This window comes from Ylistrum balloti, unplaced genomic scaffold (assembly GCF_031769215.1).
Source record: "Ylistrum balloti isolate Yb309-2 unplaced genomic scaffold, AGI_CSIRO_Ybal_v1 Utg370296, whole genome shotgun sequence".
Lineage (NCBI taxonomy): Eukaryota > Metazoa > Mollusca > Bivalvia > Pectinida > Pectinidae > Ylistrum > Ylistrum balloti.
In genome coordinates, this window is record NW_026782223.1 from 145,579 (window position 1) to 168,642 (window position 23,064).

Genomic DNA, 23,064 nt, shown 5'->3' on the forward strand with positions numbered 1-23,064 from the left:
CATTTCCCGTTTATATGGATTTGATACAATAGCACTTCCTAGTAAATTTGTTTGATTCTAAAATGTATATGCTTATGATATATCGTGGAGCAGTTTTCTTTCCATTTGAAAGTTATGGCCAAAGGATTTAAAATTTTCAGGGTGGAGCTTAAAAGCAAATTCAATCTTGGTAGAATAGTTGTGCCTATTCTCTGATAGTCTAGCACATACAAAGTGAAACAGGCATCAGAAAATAATCTGCACGCTATACACTAGCAAAGGGTGTCTGTGACAGGTACCATCACCAGATACATTAATAGTGCACCTAAGATAGGACATGTACCAGATAAAATGTTTAGAAAAATTTGGCCCAAACAAACTTTTATAAGCTTAAATCACATTTCATCTTTGTGACTTTGAAAGTAGGTCAAAGTTTTTTTCTCATAATTGCCTGTCCAATTTGTACATATCTCCATTTTTATTTTTTCCCCTTTGTTTCTTAAACTTTGGTATATTTGACTGAAAGTGGATTAAATTAAATAACTTTGTAAAACATTGTATGTCTGACTGGATCCTGACTATCAGGTTTAGAGGTTTCTGTGGATGGTTTTGACCAAACTTCTTAACAATGCAGCAAAACCTTCCATTTTACTACAAAGGCAATGATTCCAATAGATTTAATTTATTACCAGCTAGTAGATCAATGTTGACAGGTTATTTTACAAAGAGGTATAACATTTAACAAAGAGGTAACAAAGAGGTATAATATTTAACAAAGAGGTATAACATTTACAAAGAGGTAACAAAGAGGTATAACATTTACAAAGAGGTATAACATTTAACAAAGAGGTATAACATTTACAAAGAGGTAACAAAGAGGTATAACATTTAACAAAGAGGTATAACATTTAACAAAGAGGTATAACATTTAACAAAGAGGTAACAAAGAGGTATAACATTTACAAAGAGGTAATCAAGAGGTATAACATTTAACAAAGAGGTATAACATTTACAAAGAGGTAATAAAGAGGTATAACATTTAACAAAGAGGTAACAAACATTTAACAAAGAGGTAACAAAGAGGTATAACATTTACAAAGAGGTAACAAAGAGGTATAACATTTAACAAAGAGGTATAACATTTAACAAAGAGGTAACAAAGAGGTATAACATTTACAAAGAGGTAACAAAGAGGTATAAAATTTAACAAAGAGGTATAACATTTAACAAAGAGGTATAACATTTACAAAGAGGTATAACATTTAACAAAGAGGTATAACATTTAACAAAGAGGTATTTACAAAGAGGTAACAAAGAGGTATAACATTTAACAAAGAGGTAACAAAGAGGTATAACATTTAACAAAGAGGTAACAAAGAGGTATAACATTTACAAAGAGGTATAACATTTAACAAAGAGGTAACAAAGAGGTATAACATTTACAAAGTATAACATTTAACAAAGAGGTAACAAAGAGGTATAACATTTACAAAGTATAACATTTAACAAAGAGGTTTAACATTTAACAAAAAGGTAACAAAAAGGTATAACATTTAACAAAGAGGTATAACATTTAGCAAAGAGGTAACAAAGAGGTATAACATTTACAAAGAGGTAACAAAGAGGTATAACATTTAACAAAGAGGTAACAAAGATGTAGAACATTTACAAAGAGGTAACAAAGAGGTATAACATTTAACAAAGAGGTAACAAAGAAGTATAACATTTACAAAGAGGTATAACATTTACAAAGAGGTAACAAAGAGGTATAACATTTACAAAGAGGTATAACATTTACAAAGAGGTATAACATTTAACAAAGAGGTAACAAAGAGGTATAACATTTACAAAGAGGTATAACATTTACAAAGAGGTAATAAAGAGGTATAACATTTAACAAAGAGGTAACAAAGAGGTATAACATTTAACAAAGAGGTAACAAAGAGGTAACAAACATTTACAAAGAGGTAACAACAAAGAGGTATAACATTTACAAAGAGGTAACAAAGAGGTATAACATTTAACAAAGAGGTATAACATTTACAAAGAGGTATAACATTTAACAAAGAGGTATAACATTTAACAAAGAGGTAACAAAGAGGTATAACATTTAACAAAGAAGTAACAAAGAGGTATAACATTTACAAAGTATAACATTTAACAAAGAGGTATAACATTTACAAAGAGGTAACAAAGAGGTATAACATTTAACAAAGAGGTAACAAAGAGGTATAACATTTACAAAAAGGTAACAAAGAGGTATAACATTTAACAAAGAGGTATAACATTTACAAAAAGGTATAACATTTAACAAAGAGGTATAACATTTACAAAAAGGTATAACATTTACAAAAAGGTTACAAAAAGATATAACATTTAACAAAGAGGTATAACATTTACAAAAAGGTAACAAAGAGGTATAACATTTAACAAAGAGGTATAACATTTACAAAAAGGTATAACATTTAACAAAGAGGTATAACATTTACAAAAAGGTATAACATTTACAAAGAGGTATAACATTTACAAAAAGGTTACAAAAAGATATAACATTTAACAAAGAGGTATAACATTTACAAAGAGGTATAACATTTACAAAAAGGTTACAAAAAGATATAACATTTAACAAAGAGGTATCAAAGAGGTATAACATTTACAAAGAGGTAACAAAGAGGTATAACATTTAACAAAGAGGTATAACATTTACAAAGAGGTATAACATTTACAAAAAGGTATAACATTTAACAAAAAGGTTACAAAAAGATATAACATTTAACAAAGAGGTATAACATTTACAAAGAGGTAACAAAGAGGTATAACATTTAACAAAGAGGTAACAAAGATGTAGAACATTTACAAAGAGGTATAACATTTACAAAGAGGTAACAAAGAGGTATAACATTTAACAAAGAGGTATAACATTTAACAAAGTGGTATAACATTTAAAACAAACTTTTCAGAGGAACATTAACATACACTCTGACATTGTATGTGTGATAACTGGAGAATTTATTACTTGTTTTAATGTGACCATCTTGTACCTGTGGCTTTAGACAAGCAAGGTGACACAAAGAAATATTTCTTCATTGATGAGGATGGAAAAATATGACACTATGAAATTTAAGTTATATACTAAATACATACCAGCCTGGACAAAGCAGATGTCTTGCTCGTACTTTTTCATCCTGCATAAATGCTGTCTCTGACAACATGGCATCGATGTCCATACTCCTGTACAACAAGAATAGGAAATTTTCTGTGCCTGACACTAAATAAAATCACTCTACAGGTTTTATTTGACATTAGTGTTCCTCTATGGATTAGATGGTAGAAAACTGACTACCATATTTTATGAAGGACAAGCTTCCGGTACACCTCTTGATTCTTCATAGTCATGTGGATATACATAATGCAGGCCCTACGATGGTCCTTTGTTATTACAGGTACAATAAATAAGTAATGTATGTATTATCTGACAAAGATAAATATTTACAACAAAAAGACAGCTCGTTATAGACAATGTCCGATAAACACATCTACTGGACAGTGTAAAAGTTCGTTGTTCTAAAGAAAAAAAAATGATAATGGATTAGCTTATAATCTGGATTATTGTGGGATAAATATAGCAGGGCAGATTTGTTTTACAATTCAGTGAATGACTACCTAGTTGTACCCACCTAGTCACTTTGCCATTCTCAGCCAAGAAAAATGCCACATCTGTGTTGATTGAACGAAGCAGATTCTGGATTTCTATCAGTGATTGGTTCTGAAAATGTCAATTGTAACAAAATTTACCTGGCAGTAAAAAAAGGACAATGTCAAATCAACTCCAACTTATTTATAACCACAGAGATATACGAGTGGTTAAATACACATCTGTAGATGTTTACCTTAACTGATGTTGAAGAAGGGAAATCGTAGAGATTTCTCTTCACTGTAGTAGAAGAGTTAATATTGTAGAGGTTTACTTTGACTGATGTAGGAACGGTGAAAGTTTAGAGATTTACTTTGACTGATGTAGGAACAGTGAAAGTTTAGAGATTTACCTTGACTGATGTAGGAACGGTGAAAGTTTAGAGATTTACCTTGACTGATGTAGGAACGGTGAAAGTTTAGAGATTTACCTTGACTGATGTAGGAACGGTGAAAGTTTAGAGATTTACCTTCACTGATGTAGGAACGGTGAAAGTTTAGAGATTTACCTTGACTGATGTAGAAGACGTGAAGAGAATGTTGTTGACCCACCCCTGGGCACAGTCATTGAGCAGATAAGGCAGTGTTAACCTGTAATACACAACATTATTCAAACATCTTAATGTTAACTGAAAAAGATTTTTATAATGCTTACAAAACACTGCTGTAATTCAATATCACAGTTGAATTATAGAAAGATGCAGTATTAAACATGAACTTTTTAATATTTTAGTTCCAGTTCCACAGTAAAAAGCTGTTAGGAGTTGTCTACCTTTACACATTAGACCTACTGCCACAGAAGTTCCATGAATACATTGCGACATACAAACAAACCTCATGGTCAGTCTTGAACTGACTATTGCTTTTAATTACATTTGTTTTTTCTTTTAAAAGAAATTTTAGAAACTAGAATGAAAGTAAACGTTTGTGTACTATTTCTCACTCTTGGCTATTGGAAACATTGAAACTTTAGCTATGGTGAGAAGTTTAAATATTGCCACATGGGAAGAAGACATTATTGAGAATGTTCTGGAAGTTAACAAGAAATAAAACAAAATTGATGTTCTGTTTGTAAGTTTTGTTTGTTTATATGTGCTGTTAGTTGATAATTCAAACCAAGCCCCCAGACTAGCTTATCAACTCGCACGTAGTGTTCTGTACGCTTACATCATGTCGAGAATTCCGTAAAATATATTGTTCAAAATTTATCAATAGTTCAACCACACTGTGCTTCTTTTTTTTAATACATAGTAATCGTATTGTTATTAGAAAAATAAACTAATTTTGGATGCTTTTAAAATAGCGATTTGAAAGATTGCGGCATTATTTACGCAGAAAATTGCCGCTAGAGGGCTCTAACTCTTTTTGATATTTCAGCCAATGAGAAGGCCAGGATCGGTAAATTTTGTCTGAAAGGCCGTCGCAATAGGCTACGCGTACTGAGTACGTTTAGCCTAAAAATCACAGAAAATGTTTTGTACTGAAACTGCCAGTATTATAAATTTTCATAAGTAAAAATTGATCTCACCTGCGCTCCATATAAGCATTAAGAGGGTCAACACACACGGTCACAGCACCTAAAAATAGACAAATAATCTTCATAAAATAGACCTAAACATTCCAGCTTTGTTAGTGCTATATAAAAGCAGAAGAATTGACAGATAATGATAAGTTGTTTTAAATGATGGCTATCTCACCTATTTTGGTGACCTTTCTCACTTCTGGGTCTGGATGACACTGTATTGCTTGTACCACTTGAACAATGTCCACATTCCTACAACATTAACACATCACATCTCCTCAGGTTACTGAAAAACTTACAAGTAACACAACAGTAACACATCACATCTCCTCAGGTTACTGATAAAAACTTACAAGTAACACAACAGTAACACAACAGTAACATATCACATCTCCTCATGTTACTAATAAAAACTTACAAGTAACACAACAGTAGCATATCACATCTCCTCAGGTTACTGAAAAAACTTACAAGTAACACAACAGTAACACAACAGTAACACATCACATCTCCTCAGGTTACTGAAAAAACTTACAAGAAACACAACAGTAGCATATCACATCTCCTCATGTTACTGATAAAAACTTACAAGTAACACAACAGTAGCATATCACATCTCCTCAGGTAACTGAAAAAACTTACAAGTAACACTACAGTAACACAACAGTAACACATCACATCTCCTCAGGTTACTGAAAAAACTTACAAGAAACACAACAGTAGCATATCACATCTCCTCATGTTACTAATAAAAACTTACAAGTAACACAACAGTAGCATATCACATCTCCTCAGGTTACTGAAAAAACTTACAAGTAACACAACAGTAGCATATCACATCTCCTCAGGTAACTGAAAAAACTTACAAGTAACACAACAGTAACACATCACATCTCCTCAGGTAACTGAAAAAACTTACAAGTAACACAACAGTAACACAACAGTAACATATCACATCTCCTCATGTTACTGAAAAAAAACTTACAAGTAACACAACAGTAACACCTCACATCTCCTCAGGTAACTGAAAAAACTTACAAGTAACACAAGATTAACACAACAGTAACATATCACATCTCCTCATGTTACTGAAAAAACTTCCAAGTAACACATCACATCTCCTCAGGTAACTGAAAAAACTTACAAGTAACACAACAGTAACACAACAGCTGGGTTTTCCATAAGAGCCGGTCACCGGCCAATTTGACAGGCTACTTTGACATTTGGCCACCTACACCAATCCAGTTCCGTAATAATGTTCTGTACTTGACTACACGTACACGGCAGGCCGGCCTCCTACTTTCACTACACAGCCTACTACTAACAAAATTATGGAAAACCCTGCAACAGTAACACAACAGTAACACAACAGTAGCATATCACATCTCCTCATGTTACTGAAAAAACTTACAAGTAACACAACAGTAGCATATCACATCTCCTCAGGTTACTGAAAAAACTTACAAGTAACACAACAGTAGCATATCACATCTCCTCAGGTTACTGAAAAAAACTTGCAAGTAACACAACAGTAACACAACAGTAGCATATCACATCTCCTCATGTTACTGAAAAACTTACAAGTAACACAACAGTAGCATATCACATCTCCTCAGGTTACTGAAAAAACTTACAAGTAACACAACAGTAGCATATCACATCTCCTCAGGTTACTGAAAAAAACTTGCAAGTAACACAACAGTAACACAACAGTAACACAACAGTAACATATCACATCTCCTCATGTTACTAATAAAAACTTACAAGTAACACAACAGTAGCATATCACATCTCCTCAGGTTACTGAAAAAACTTACAAGTAACACAACAGTAACACAACAGTAACACATCACATCTCCTCAGGTTACTGAAAAAACTTACAAGAAACACAACAGTAGCATATCACATCTCCTCATGTTACTGATAAAAACTTACAAGTAACACAACAGTAGCATATCACATCTCCTCAGGTAACTGAAAAAACTTACAAGTAACACTACAGTAACACAACAGTAGCATATCGCATCTCCTCAGGTAACTGAAAAAACTTACAAGTAACACAACAGTAGCATATCACATCTCCTCAGGTTACTGAAAAAAACTTGCAAGTAACACAACAGTAACACAACAGTAGCATATCACATCTCCTCATGTTACTGAAAAAACTTACAAGTAACACAACAGTAGCATATCACATCTCCTCAGGTTACTGAAAAAACTTACAAGTAACACAACAGTAGCATATCACATCTCCTCAGGTTACTGAAAAAAACTTGCAAGTAACACAACAGTAACACAACAGTAACACAACAGTAGCGTATCACATCTCCTCATGTTACTGATAAAAACTTACAAGTAACACAACAGTAACACAACAGTAACATATCACATCTCCTCAAGTTACTGAAAAAAACTTACAAGTAACACAACAGTAGCATATCACATCTCCTCAGGTTACTGAAAAAACGTACAAGTAACACAACAGTAGCATATCACATCTCCTCAGGTAACTGAAAAAACTTACAAGTAACACAACAGTAACACATCACATCTCCTCAGGTAACTGAAAAAACTTACAAGTAACACTACAGTAACACAACAGTAGCATATCGCATCTCCTCAGGTAACTGAAAAAACTTACAAGTAACACAACAGTAGCATATCACATCTCCTCAGGTAACTGAAAAAACTTACAAGTAACACAACAGTAACACATCACATCTCCTCAGGTAACTGAAAAAACTTACAAGTAACACAACAGTAACACAACAGTAACATATCACATCTCCTCATGTTACTGAAAAAAAACTTACAAGTAACACAACAGTAACACCTCACATCTCCTCAGGTAACTGAAAAAACTTACAAGTAACACAAGATTAACACAACAGTAACATATCACATCTCCTCATGTTACTGAAAAAACTTCCAAGTAACACATCACATCTCCTCAGGTAACTGAAAAAACTTACAAGTAACACAACAGTAACACAACAACTGGGTTTTCCATAAGAGCCGGTCACCGGCCAATTTGACAGGCTACTTTGACATTTGGCCACCTTCACCAATCCAGTTCCGTAATAATGTTCTGTACTTGCCTACTACTAACAAAATTATGGAAAACTACACAGTAACACGGCAGGTAGCATATCACACTTTCACTACACAGCCTACTACTAACAAAATTATGGAAAACACAACAGTAACACAACAGTAACACAACAGTAGCATATCACATCTCCTCATGTTACTGAAAAAACTTACAAGTAACACAACAGTAGCATATCACATCTCCTCAGGTTACTGAAAAAACTTACAAGTAACACAACAGTAGCATATCACATCTCCTCAGGTTACTGAAAAAAACTTGCAAGTAACACAACAGTAACACAACAGTAACACAACAGTAGCGTATCACATCTCCTCATGTTACTGATAAAAACTTACAAGTAACACAACAGTAACACAACAGTAACATATCACATCTCCTCAAGTTACTGAAAAAAACTTACAAGTAACACAACAGTAACATATCACATCTCCTCATGTTACTAAAAAAAACTTACAAGTAACACAACAGTAACACAACAATAACACAACAGTAGCATATCACATCTCCTCATGTTACTGATAAAAACCTACAAGTAACACAATTACTGAAAAACACATCTCCTCAGGTGACACAGTTGTAACAAGTAACACCATAGTAACATTGAATCTCCTCAGGTGACACAGTTGCAACAAGTAACACCATAGTAATATTGAATCTCCTCAGGTGACACAGTTGTAACAAGTAACACCATAGTAACATAGAATCTCCTCAGGTGACACAGTTGTAACAAGTAACACCATAGTAACATTGAATCTCCTCAGGTGACACAGTTGTAACAAGTAACACCATAGTAATATTGAATCTCCTCAGGTGACACAGTTGTAACAAGAGACACAACAGTCACATCAAATCTTGAAATAATTGATTAATTACAACATGCTTTATAATTTGTTTACTTTTCAACATAGATAAATTAACAATCTACAATCAGAAAGGATAATCAGGGGATATTCTTAATGGACAACTTACATTGGAGTGACCACTAACACTCGCGCCTTGGATGTTGTGGATGTAGATGACCGTTTCCTTCTGTTATTGCTGACTATTGCAGTCAGAGACATTTGTAGCTGGCTCGGGACAAAAGACTTGGTTGTATCTAGAGGCTGTTGAAGGACTGTCCATCTGTAATGATAGGTTTTAATTCCTCCCAACGTGTGTTTTTTTGGTGTTGATTCACAAAAGAAAACATACGATCTCTGAAGAAAATTTGCACCCATAATTGTTTGATCATTTATTCTTTTTTCTTCTTTTCTCTTCTTTTTGATGTTTTTGCTCTCAATCATATGGAATTTAAACATTCCACTCAAGAAATAGCTGCCTTTCAGCCAACTAGCTTTTATTCATCAATCCCCAAATTAAAGAAATATAACTAGGGACTAAGAGAAACCTTCATAGAAAGTTTGAAAAGCATCCACCCTGCACCTCTCCAGAAACAATAAACTTTCACAGTGAAAGTCTAAGATGGCCACTTGTAAGTCATTTGGGATTTTTTTTATCAGTCAATAAATGTACTATATACAACTAGGGACCATACAGAATTTAGGAATGTGATTGATCAAGTGCTTCTCCTTCAATAGCAAAAATAAAAAATGTATAAAGAAGTAGATTGGCGATGAAAGCAGGAGGTATCAAATTGACTTTCATCTGATGATGGTGGGTTAATAAATTCTTTTACAAAACATGTTAATCATAAAAACAGTCCATCATTAATATATAGATCTTGACCACCAAAACTTTTCGATGTTTTTTAAATGCCTGCATGATATTTCACCAGAAGAGTCTTAAGCATCTTTTAAACAGAAACAGAATCAAAGCATAAATAAAAGTTCTATCAAAATTATGATGGACTGAGGGAGGGTGGGGCTAAGTGCTTCAGATGCTGACTCATGACAGGTCAGTAGGAATCAGTAAAAAGTTGTCTCCATATATTTACAGAAAAATACATTTAAATCTTAACAAAGTGTACATTGGAGGATACAAACCGTTTTCCCTACAATGAAGTTTATATGAGGGAGAGGTAACCCTGATTTCTTTTCTCTCTGATAAAGTTAATTCAGGGGGAGATTACTCTAAACACTTTCTATTACTTCCAATGAAGCTTCCACAAGTGGAGGCCATCCTGAGGTTGGTTCCCACTTTCTTTAACCTACAAAGTTTATACAGAGAGAGATAATCCTGAGGTTGTTACACATTTTTTGTCTTATAATGTAATTTATACAAGGGGAGATAACAATGAAGAAGGTACATACTTGATTCTGTCTGTGGTGATCTCCCTTAATGTGTCACACAATGTGGCCTTGTGGTTCCCATGTACACCTCCCACAATGTTCACTACAATCTGAAACAATTAATGTTACTGTCACTTAAAGATAAAATAATTTTAGATAATCTTCTCCATAAAATGGACTATATTGCTACTTTATAGAGATAACTTCCACTTCCTTCATCAGTTTTTGTAACCTTTAATTCTTGATAATGCTTTCATTGGACTTCATTAGTTCCCACATCAATAAAAATCCAGATTTTTCCTTGAACTTGAAAAACTGTTACTTAGATTCTGAAAACCTCCATTATTAATTACTATCTCTGAAAAGACTTACAAAATACATCTTTTGCATAATTTCCACAACACAAGTTATGTTCATTTCAGAATTTTGATGCCAAAAACATTTTATTTGATTACACAATTTCCTTGCTGTAATCTAGGTAAAATGAAATGTTCACAGCTGTGTACATCTAACTAGCTAGCATCACCCATATCAACACAAATTAGTGGACTCATAAAATATACCAGCATACATGTCAGGATGAATAAACGTTATTGTAGACATTCAATGCATTGAAGAAAGAATCACAGAAAGCACTTTCAGTTGGTTATATAGTGGAACCTGCTTAATATCATGTTCCATTTGTCTATGAATAATGTAATAAAGAACAGAATGTGACATTAACAGTTGACATGTTTTTTTCGGAAACCCAAAAGTTATAACTATCTAATGTGCCAAATCGACTTATTTCCTCCAGAAATTGTTTGAAGACCAAAATTTGTAATCAGCTTTGTTTTTCCCATATACGCAGTGACTTTCCTTCTTTTTTGGTTGTTGTAAAGCTGATAGTGATGAACCTGTCACCTGTGATACACCACATTTCATTAGCTGTAATACTACTGGTTAGCTTAATGGCCATTCAGATGTCGCGAGACACAGCATAGGGAAAACTTGGTTTGAGAATATTTTATAGTCCTCTTACCACTGCTCACAATAATCTAAGCAATAAATGATTTGAAGAATGATAAACACATCAATGTTCTGATATGGCCAAATGGATTTTCAATCTTTTCTTTATACAACATGTTATGTACCCAGAGTGAATTGTTAGGGAGAGATGATTATGTTATCAGCATAGAGGTAAGTGACCCCATGAAGCATCTGAGGGCACGTAATATAATTCTTTATTTTCATTTAACCCATACTTCATTTAATGAAGTTCAAATTAGCTATTTTAGCCTCCATCTTAAGCTTTGTATCAGTAATGTGTTCACCTCTATAGTCTTATCCTCTGGTTCCACTACCTCACCAGGTCTGCGATTCTCGTTGGCGATGCTGCGGTCAGTATCCAGAGGCTGATCTATGTTACGAATCGCTGGTAAGGCTGCCTCAGGTATGGGGAGGTCGCTCACACTACTGGCAGAGAAGTGGGCTAGAAACCTGTCAATATCATACATGATACAGTAAAATGGGAGATAGATAGGAACTTGTCTCTATCATGTAACAGTGGCATGGGAGATAACACACACTTGGTAGAGAAGTGGGCAAGGAACCTGTAAATATGGTCCTACAGTGAAAATGGAAGTCAATCCCACTACATCCAGAGATGCAGACTAAGGACCGGTCAATATATTTTTTGCTTGGGTATTTGACATTTTGAGATTACAAATTGGGTGAGTATGTTATTTATAGATAACAGAAGACTGTGAAATGACCTGAAAAAGCAGAAAAGATATTGACCACTCACCTTTTAAGATTTGGAAGTGTTGCCAAAGCACGGGGAAATCCTACCAGGGGGTGAGTGGGTGGAGTCATCTTGTAATGGTTCTGGAGGTAGCTATACCTGTCAAAATCACATAAATCATTTTACAGGTAGCTACACCTGTCACCTGGTATTGCTCCAGACATATTGCTTGTTGAAAAAGCATGCTACAGGCCCAATATCAAGACCGTTGATCTTTTGGTTATTGTGAAGAAGTTGCTAATGCATTTCAACACATTTGACCCTTATGACGTTGGTAGTAGGTCAATTTGAACAGACTTGGTAGCCCCTCATCTTAACATGCTACAGGCCAAATACCAGCACCATGGACCTTTGGGTAACTGAGAAGTCTTTTGAATATTTCAACACATTTTACTCCTGTGACCATAAAAGTGTGTAAAGGTAATTCATTTTAATAAACTTGGTAGCCCTTCATCCCAGCATGCTAAAGGCCCAATATCAGCACTCATGGCCTTTTGGTTATTAAGAAGAAGTAAAAAATGTCAATTGTTTAAGATGGAAGATGCACGGCGCACAAGAATGACGCCGTACAAAAGCCAATTGAAATAGGTCATTTCAATCTTTGTCTTAGATGACCTAAAAACCACTGATAGTAAGACACATCAAATCATTTAAAATGACATCAAAGTACAAAAGGAAGTTGTTCACTTTTAATTCACAAAGCTTCAAGACAGAAAAAACTTAAGATATTCAAAATACCAATCTTCCATGGAAGAAAAAGGAAGATGTACACATTACCAGGTGTCACACTTCCATGGAAGAAATAGAGGATGCTGATGTTACCAAGCACCTAACTTCCATGGAAGAGAAAGGAAGATGCTGATGTTACCAAGCACCTAACTTCCATGGAAGAGAAAGGAAGATGCTGATGTTACCAGGTACCTTACTTCCATGGAAGAGAAAGGAAGATGTGATATTACCAGGTACCTTGCTTCCATGGAAGAGAAAGGAAGATGTCCACATTTATGTCACCAAAACCTGTGACATATCTACATTTATTTTCCTTGTGGCTGTATTGCTTTAAATGAAACAATAGTTGACAATCATTATTTACATAAACAAGCAAAGAGAAAACTGTTAAAACAATACATATATGCCCCCTACTGCCCCCTGTCTCCCGCTGAGCATTTTTCTATAAATAGTAACAATGACCTTGACCCAACAACCCTTAAAGTCAAAATTGTTGAAGGTATTTCAGTGCTACTAGATCACTGACAATGATTTTCTAAAGAAGGTGATGATGACCTTGATTTTGACCCAATAATCCTGAAACTTGAACTTGCCGAACATATTTTTATTGTTTGCACATATATGAGGTTTTGTCAATATTTCATGAGGAATGAAGTCAATGCACACATTATATAGACTGATGGAGGGAAAGACAAACACTGAGAGAAAAACATCCACATATCCCTGGTTTCACTGGCAAGGAACTAAAAAGTGCAACCAGGAACTGGACAAGGCTTTCAGAATGTTGATCTTGCTTGTTATAAAAAAAGACAGAATTCTTTAAGCTTAATGAGTGTAAGCTTGTATCGAAAATTATCAGTCACCCAAAAGTAGCACCTCAATGTAGGACTCTGAACCATGAAAATTATCAGTCACCCAAAAGTAGCACCTCAATGTAGGCACTCTGAACCATGAAAATTATCAGTCACCCAAAAGTAGCACCTCAATGTAGGCACTCTGAACCATGAAAATTATCAGTCACCCAAAAGTAGCACCTCAATGTAGGCACTCTGAACCATGAAAATTATCAGTCACCCAAAAGTAGCACCTCAATGTAGGCACTCTGAACCATGAAAATTATCAGTCACCCAAAAGTAACACCTCAATGTAGGCACTCTGAACCATGAAAATTATCAGTCACCCAAAAGTAGCACCTCAATGTAGGCACTCTGAACCATGAAAAGCAGAACACTACACAATCAAATATTTAAAAAAAAAACATTTAAAGATGCCATGAATCTCAGTGATAGTATTGACATGCACTAAATTGGAATATTTTAAAACTCACTAATGTTGAAGTAAATATGGTCTCATTCTACATCACAAAATATGAAACATACAAATGACCTACAAGATTCACCTTCAAGGCAAACTTTATAGACACCAATATGATGACAGCTGTTTTTATTGTATGTTGCATAATACAGCTTCACCAACAGAGATGCTGTCACCAAATATGGTCTAAAAGTAATAACAGGAATTCCAACAAGTTTTCTGTATATTTTACAATGTGGTTATATCCTTAAACCACTCAATAAATTGCAGTTGAGTGATGTTTTTATAATCCACCTCCTTAGTAGAACAGCACTTACGTGTCAGCATATTCCGGGGGTAATGTGTCGCATCGTATGACAGCAGGCAGACTAGATTCCGTTTTCCATGTCGGCAAAACCTAAGTTATTGTAGCCAAAACATGAAACAGTATTATTCCTAATATCCTTTCCAATATTTCAGATGTATGATAAACAGCAAAATTAGATACAGCACAATGACTGATTCCATCCAACATCAACCATCAAATATCACAACAGAAATAGTAGTTGTAACAGTTTTACCTCTGAGAACATATGTTTGTAGGCCTTCGACTTTGGCATTAAGCTCAGATAAATGTGATGGCTGTCCGACATCAAAATTGTTGGTAGTTTTAACTTTACTGTTTCCTTGACAATCAGGTAAAGCACTGCTACAACACTGCCAGTTCCCTAAAATAATAAAGTATGCATACATTATACAGATGTTATGAAGTTGATGAATCCTGTTTGGTTTATCCAATAAATCTGTTAAACTCCAACATATTACTCACCATTTCAAACCAGAACACACTGACAGGTCAACAAGGATTCTTGTGGCTGTATATATCACCCATGCCATGAAAGAAAGAAACAAAGAAAGAAAGAAAGAAAAAAGAAAGAAAGAAAGAAAAAAGAAAGACAGACAGACAGACAGGATGATTCCTATAAGAGACCCAGGGGACCAGTATTTTGTGAATATCCAAATAGGACATCAGATACTTATCAATAAATATTACAAAGGCTTTTCCATGTAAGGTTTATCTTTTAGTTAAAGGGAAAGAAAACAACATATTCATATCACAATAATTTTTTATCTGACACAAGATGCTTACTTAAAAATAAAGTTATCATTGAGATATACCTATCACCCAGGTATCATAGACACACAAGCCCTGATTTATAGTTCATCCACAAGGAACTACAATACACAAGCTCTGATTTATAGTTCATCCACAAGGAACTACAATACACAAGGCCTGATTTATAGTTCATCCACAAGGAACTACAATACACAAGCTCTGATTTATAGTTCATCCACAAGGAACTACAATACACAAGCTCTGATTTATAGTTCATCCACAAGGAACTACAATACACAAGGCCTGATTTTTAGTTCATCCACAAGGAACTACAATACACAAGCTCTGATTTATAGTTCATCCACAAGGAACTACAATACACAACTCTGATTTATAGTTCATCCACAAGGAACTACAATACACAAGGCCTGATTTTTAGTTCATCCACAAGGAACTACAATACACAAGCTCTGATTTATAGTTCATCCACAAGGAACTACAATACACAGCTCTGATTTATAGTTCATCCACAAGGAACTACAATACACAAGGCCTGATTTTTAGTTCATCCACAAGGAACTACAATACACAAGCTCTGATTTATAGTTCATCCACAAGGAACTACAATACACAAGCTCTGATTTATAGTTCATCCACAAGGAACTACAATACACAAGCTCTGATTTAGTCCTTCACAAGGGGATTACTACCCTCACTTACAGCCCCTCCTCAGGAGGACATCTAGAATTACAGTCCCTTTCCAGGAGACTAACAGCACTGATTTAGAGCGCTTCCTTAGAAGGACATTGAGCCCTAGCTCTTCTCAGAGGAATACTTGCAATAATTTACAGTCCCTCCCCAAGATGACGTATCTATTGCCCTCATTAAAAGACCCCCCTCAAGGGAACTTCTTATTCATACCCTTATTCACAGTTCCCCACCAGGGGTGACCTAGCCCAGCCTTTCCATGGGGCTGCTAGCCTTTAATTAAGATCTTGAATACTTTTTTATATGCTTTAACCCAGCCTTTTTCAACACGCTGCTCATTTCCCAGAGGTGGAATTCACATTAATTGATCTTAATTAAATAGGAATTAATTAAGTGTAATGAAGTACCAAGTGAGAATTGTGTCTCATTGTGTCAACTCCTCTCCTCTATTTTAATAGCAATAATTCCTCTCATTAATTTCTTTCGTTCCTCAAACCAAACTTTAAATTGATAATTAAGCTCTTAATTCTTCCTAAACAACAAATCATATCAATTGAATTGTTTCTAAATAGTTGTTTAACTTTTTATTTCAATTAATTTTATATAGAACTTTGAAATCAATATCAGTCTTTATTCAGTCAGTGTATTATATTAAGAGAAAAAGTTATTTTTATCTATCAGTGAAAGCATAGGTTCACCTTGAATTTAAAGAGTAAGGAAAAAAGCCAGGGCGACATTTCCTCAGATCTCACACCAATCAGCTCTTAAAGTAAATGAATTGTTGTTCTACCGGCATCATCATGGGAATTCTTATCAAACTTAATTACAACATGCAGATGAAGCCATCAAGAAAACATTCATGTCAGGGAAGTCTTTAAACCTGACGTACAAACAAGCAATCCCAGAGGGATCATTCTGCCCACCATGGCTCTGTCTTTATTTGTTTTTTAAAACTGGATCTTTTGCTTCTCTTCTTTCCTCTGCTTAATTACTTTTGATTATGTAAAATTTAAAAGTTCCTCTAAAGAAATAGCGATAATAATCTTTCACTGCAAAATCCAAGAAGGTCGCTACCTCTCCGCCATTTCATTTTTCTGATCAGTTTCAAAATTAAAAGGATATAATCAGAGAGTAAGGGTATCCTACATTTAAGAAAGATCTATTGAGCATTTCTCAATAGTGGCAGCAAATTTTCAATGTAAAAATATAAGATGGCCACTGTCTATCATATGATTTTTTTCTGATCAGTTCAAAAATCAAAATAGAACAACTAGTGACTAGGGGGAACTTACACATGTTATCTGAGTAAGAGCCATCCTGTACTTTTTAAGAAATATTGATAACAAATTTTGTTAGTCAAGTGCCGAGATGGCCATCAGTCACGTATTTTGCTTTTCTGACCAGGCCCAAAATCCCAGGATCTTTCATGCATGTGTTGGCAGCAGAAATCGTAATATTTTGTCATTCTTATATAAAAGGTATGATTTATAGAATTTGTTATGATAATAATTTTAACTGATAAATTTTCATTTTGGTTGTTGGTGGTTTAAAACATGGGTACAGCTGAGACTTTGGTAAGTTCACCTGGTATTGGTCAATTCCTAGATCAATCATCCAAAAGTATGACTATGAAGGCTGTTATAACAACAGCACATAAAACTCTAATGGATTATTGCTTTATATACAAATGGACTGCACATATGATTAACAAGGCCTTAAATAAGGGGTAGGTCAATGATAAAGAATAAAATCACATTCCAGGGGAAAATTATCTCTGCCTGAGATTATCGAGTAAAAAAAAACAGAAGCAGGTTCACAATAATACAACCTATTGGTGTAATATTTGTAACATGGATCAGCAGAAAAATCTAATACAGATAAATGGAAACACCAAAACTCTCAAAAATAAAGCTACCCCGGCAGGTGGGAAAATGCAAAATTTTACTAACACCAAAATATTCTTATTTATGGTTTATGAAATTATAATAAGAATCTTTCATTGTTAAAACTGAATATGTCCACCTGCCAGCCATTTTGTTTTTTCTGATCAGTCTTAAAATTAACAAGGGCCATCAGAGATGGGTTATGCTCCCTGAATGGGAAAAAATTGAAGTCTGAAAAAAGGGGGTAACAAGACAGTAATGATTCTCCTTCTTGTTGATATCTATCTAGCTATGAAGTTTCATGTTGATACCTCTTATAGTTTTAGTGTAATGCTCTGTACAAAATTTGAGTATGAAAAATAACAAAGGGCAATTATCCTAAATCGTGCATAAGAGAGTGATGGTTCCTGTGTACTGCACTTCTTCTTGTTGAGATATATCTACCTATGAAGTTTCATGTTGATACCTCTTATAGTATTAGTGTAATGCTCCAGACAAAATTTAAGTATGAAAAAAAACAATGGGCAATAACTCCTAAATTAAGCAAAAGAGAGTGATGGTTTTGGTACATTGCACTTCTCATTGTTGAGATCTATCTTTCTATGAGGTTTTATGTTGATATCTCCTATAGTTTTATTTTTATGTTCCATACAAAATTATGACGGATGGGTGGACAGATGAATGGACAGACGTCAAAGTGGCAATTATATGCACATCCTTTAAGGAGCATTAAAAGGCACATTATTTGGCATAAAAGAGAATCTACATATGAAGTTTGAGAAAGATCCAAAGAGTATACTTCTCAAGAAACAGTGATAACAGTAACTCACATTGTAATTGACCCTAATCATTTTTAGGAATTTTAGAAAATGATCTGTAAAGAAATACCATTGATACAGAACAGACCTACACATATGCAACCCCCTCTACCTGACTGTATTGTGAGGATAGATCCTTATGTACATGCTAATGTTAGGTAGTTTTAATGCAGGAAACAATGTTTGTTTTAAATGTGTGAAAAAACCTCAAATTTGTTTAGAGATCTCAAGGGAAAGAAAAAACTATCCTAACCGTTAAGTGTTTCTGTAAACCACAAAATATCAAATTTGTCAGCCCAAAGGAATTTCCTGGTAAGTTAATTGTTTTGTCTTATTGACAAAAATGATGCAACATGGCATATAAGTATATTCCTCTAACTGTAATCAACTAGTTCAGTGCCAGTGTATTCCAGCTCTGTTAACCCTTCAAGTTGAAGTAAAGATTACACTTGTGACTAACACAGGCTTTCATTACTTTCTTGACTGGCATAGAACCTCAAACATTGTGTAGTATTGTAGGAGAGTCACAAAATAGTATTGGTGTCAAATTGGAAAAGAATTCTGGGAAGAAAACAGTGTTGTTCCAGACAATTTATTTTTCCTTCAGTTATTTAGAGACAACAGATAACTTAACTTCTGAATTTGTTTTTAGAAACAAGTGACTTTTCCTTACTAGGTTCTATAAACTTTGTCACATCATTAGGGCAAGATCGACAGGTTCACACACACACAAGTCATTAGTCTGGATATCTTCCGATGTCTGGCCATTCTAATGATGTACTAACCTCCCAACCAATCAATGATAACTAAAACAGGGGTGATGCTGAAGACACTGAATTAAGTAAACAACACTAAAAATTGAACTGTGTAGGAGCTTTAGGATTGACTAGGAACTAAATAAGGATTGGTAAGGGGTGAAAGAGGACAGGCTAAGTGTGTAGGAAGACTGGCTAGGAGTGTAGGATTAGACAACAAGTGTATGAGATATAGAAGGATGGGCTAGATGTGTAGGTGGATTGGCTAAGAGTAAAGAATAGGTTTAAGAGTATAAGAGCCAGATTGGTATTAGTGAAGTGTTAAGGTGGATTGGCTAAGAGTGAAGAATAGGTTTAAGAGTATAAGAGCCAGATTGGTATTAGTGAAGTGTTAAGGTGGATTAAGAGCCAGATTGGTATTAGTGAAGTGTTAAGGTGGCTAAGAGTAAAGAATAGGTTTAAGAGTATAAGAGCTAGATTGGTATTAGTGATGTGTTAAGGTGGATTGGCTAAGAGTGAAGAATAGGTTTAAGAGTATAAGAGCCAGATTGGTATTAGTGAAGCGTTAAGGTGGATTGGCTAAGAGTGAAGAATAGGTTTAAGAGTATAAGAGCCAGATTGGTATTAGTGAAGTGTTAAGGTGGATTGGCTAAGAGTGAAGAATAGGTTTAAGAGTATAAGAGCCAGATTGGTATTAGTGAAGTGTTAAGGTGGATTGGCTAAGAGTGAAGAATAGGTTTAAGAGTATAAGAGCCAGATTGGTATTAGTGAAGTGTTAAGGTGGATTGGCTAAGAGTGAAGAATAGGTTTAAGAGTATAAGAGCCAGATTGGTATTAGTGAAGTGTTAAGGTGGATTGGCTAAGAGTAAAGAATAGGTTTAAGAGTATAAGAGCTAGATTGGTATTAGTGAAGTGTTAAGGTGGATTGGCTAAGAGTGAAGAATAGGTTTAAGAGTATAAGAGCCAGATTGGTATTAGTGAAGTGTTAAGGTGGATTGGCTAAGAGTGAAGAATAGGTTTAAGAGTGTAAGAGCTAGATTGGTATTAGTGAAGTGTTAAGGTGGATTGGCTAAGAGTGAAGAATAGGTTTAAGAGTATAAGAGCCAGATTGGTATTAGTGAAGTGTTAAGGTGGATTGGCTAAGAGTGAAGAATAGGTTTAAGAGTATAAGAGCCAGATTGGTATTAGTGAAGTGTTAAGGTGGATTGGCTAAGAGTGAAGAATCGGTTTAAGAGTATAAGAGCCAGATTGGTATTAGTGAAGCGTTAAGGTGGATTGGCTAAGAGTGAAGAATAGGTTTAAGAGTATAAGAGCCAGATTGGTATTAGTGAAGTGTTAAGGTGGATTGGCTAAGAGTGAAGAATAGGTTTAAGAGTATAAGAGCCAGATTGGTATTAGTGAAGTGTTAAGGTGGATTGGCTAAGAGTGAAGAATAGGTTTAAGAGTATAAGAGCCAGATTGGTATTAGTGAAATGTTCAGGTCAAGCAATCCAAGTGTCAGTGTGTTCCATTCATGTGTGACTATTGTTTATTGTATGATATGTTTGGATTTTCTTTTATAATGTATCATTATAATTTCATGTTTCTTTGTCATCATCATTGTATTTAGATTCTATGAACATAATATACTGTTGTTTGTAGATTTATTTAGTTTATACATGTTTGTCCATTTTAAAATTCTATGGAAACCTTGATCTAGTGTGTGCTGTAGTGTGTTCATGCACTGGTATGGAAGCCCTGTGATGCCAATTATGAGGGACTGTGTTAAGTCATGTTTCTAGTAGCTTTTTGGAGCCACACATTAGTTTGTCTATTTATGTGATGTTGTAACTACCTATAACACTTAATTTACAGTATAATTAATTAACATTTGTGTAATTATTGAGTAATTATTACTTTGACAGGGTGTTAGGCAAGAGTGAATATGAGTGACTTTAATGTGTCTATATTTCGGATTACGTACTATTGTAGCTTCGCATGATTGGACAGCAAAGTGAACTTGATTGTCAGGACCAGCATAAACTATACCCAATTCAATGTCAGGACCAACCAATCCAATAATGTCGAGGTCAGCTACGGCAGGTGGAAGAGGCACAGAGGTCAGTGTCTGATGTGAGGAGAGATAGATATCTCATGATTTGTGACCCCAGAAGTCGAGGTTTGCATCATTTTACAGCATGTGCTATGTCACTGTTGGCTCATGTGATACAACTAACAGTGAATCATTTAAGTATGGAACTGATTGTTGCTCAGGACTGAGCTTTGTCGTGAGTCAGCAACTTCGCAATCTTCCGGAATACTTTATGTATGTTTCCTAATTGTAGTTACTGATCTTCGTCTGACATAATGTCAGGTTACACACTTTTATTTGATTTTTTTGTTTGTTTGAGAAAGTGTGAACTAGTGAGCACACTTAATGTATATTTGTACATCATTATTTATTTATCATGAATAACCATTTATCATTGCAACCAATCTTTTCAGTCTTCATTTTTGAGATCACTGACCAAAGCTTGTTCCACGTTAACACTATAAAAGAATTGGCTGGGAGTGTAGAAGGACTGGTTAGGAGTAAAAGAATAGTCAAGAGAGGATGAGGATACTTAAGAGCTATAGCATTAGCAAGGAATGAAAAGAGGATGTATAAGATGATGTGTTGAAATATGGGAGGTTGTGAGTAGAGATAGGTTAGGCTGCGTTGAGATATGGGAGGTTGTGAGATGAGATGTGTTGATATATGGGAGGTTGTGAGTAAAGATGTGTGAGGATGTGTTGATATATGGGAGGTTGTAAGTGGAGATAGATGAGGCTGTGTTGAGATATGGGAGGTTGTGAGTAGAGATAGGTGAGGCTGTGTTGAAATATGGGAGGTTGTGAGTAGAGATGTGTTAGGCTGTGTTGAGATATGGGAGGTTGTGAGTAGAGATGTGTTAGGCTGTGTTGAGATATGGAAGGTTGTGAGTAGAGATGTGTTAGGCTGTGTTGTGATATGGGAGGTTGTCAGTAGAGATGTGTGAGGCTGTGTTGTGATATGGGAGGTTGTCAGTAGAGATGTGTGAGGCTGTGTTGTGATATGGGAGGTTGTGAGTAGAGATAGGTGAGGCTGTGTTGAGATATGGCAGGTTGTGAGTAGAGATAGGTGAGGTTGTGTTGAGATATGGGAAGTTTTGAGTAGAGATAGGTGAGGCTGTGTTGAGATATGGGAGGTTGTCAGTAGAGATGTAAGAGGCTGTGTTGAGATATGGGAGGTTGTCAGTAGAGATAGGTAAGGCTGTGTTGAGATATGGGAGGTTGTGAGATGAGATGTGTTAGGCTGTGTTGTGATATGGGAGGTTGTCAGTAGAGATGTAAGAGGCTGTGTTGAGATATGGGAGGTTGTCAGTAGAGATAGGTAAGGCTGTGTTGAGATATGGGAGGTTGTGAGATGAGATGTGTTAGGCTGTG

General features: G+C 35.0%; 1 protein-coding gene across 1 annotated transcript in view; it reads right to left on the reverse strand.

The window, feature by feature from the left end:
- The window catches only part of LOC132553089 (dynein axonemal assembly factor 9-like), a 150,338-nt gene that overhangs the window by 6,111 nt on the left and 121,163 nt on the right, over positions 1 to 23,064 (reverse strand). Inside the window, exons 23-33 of the mRNA XM_060217300.1 lie at positions 14,921 to 15,067; positions 14,678 to 14,757; positions 12,321 to 12,416; positions 11,848 to 12,013; positions 10,556 to 10,644; positions 9,276 to 9,428; positions 5,370 to 5,446; positions 5,201 to 5,249; positions 4,182 to 4,263; positions 3,657 to 3,745; positions 3,124 to 3,210 (exon numbers count right to left, since the gene is read on the reverse strand). Coding sequence (XP_060073283.1) covers positions 3,124 to 3,210; positions 3,657 to 3,745; positions 4,182 to 4,263; positions 5,201 to 5,249; positions 5,370 to 5,446; positions 9,276 to 9,428; positions 10,556 to 10,644; positions 11,848 to 12,013; positions 12,321 to 12,416; positions 14,678 to 14,757; positions 14,921 to 15,067 — 1,115 coding nt within the window. The remainder of the gene's footprint in view (positions 1 to 3,123; positions 3,211 to 3,656; positions 3,746 to 4,181; positions 4,264 to 5,200; positions 5,250 to 5,369; positions 5,447 to 9,275; positions 9,429 to 10,555; positions 10,645 to 11,847; positions 12,014 to 12,320; positions 12,417 to 14,677; positions 14,758 to 14,920; positions 15,068 to 23,064) is intronic.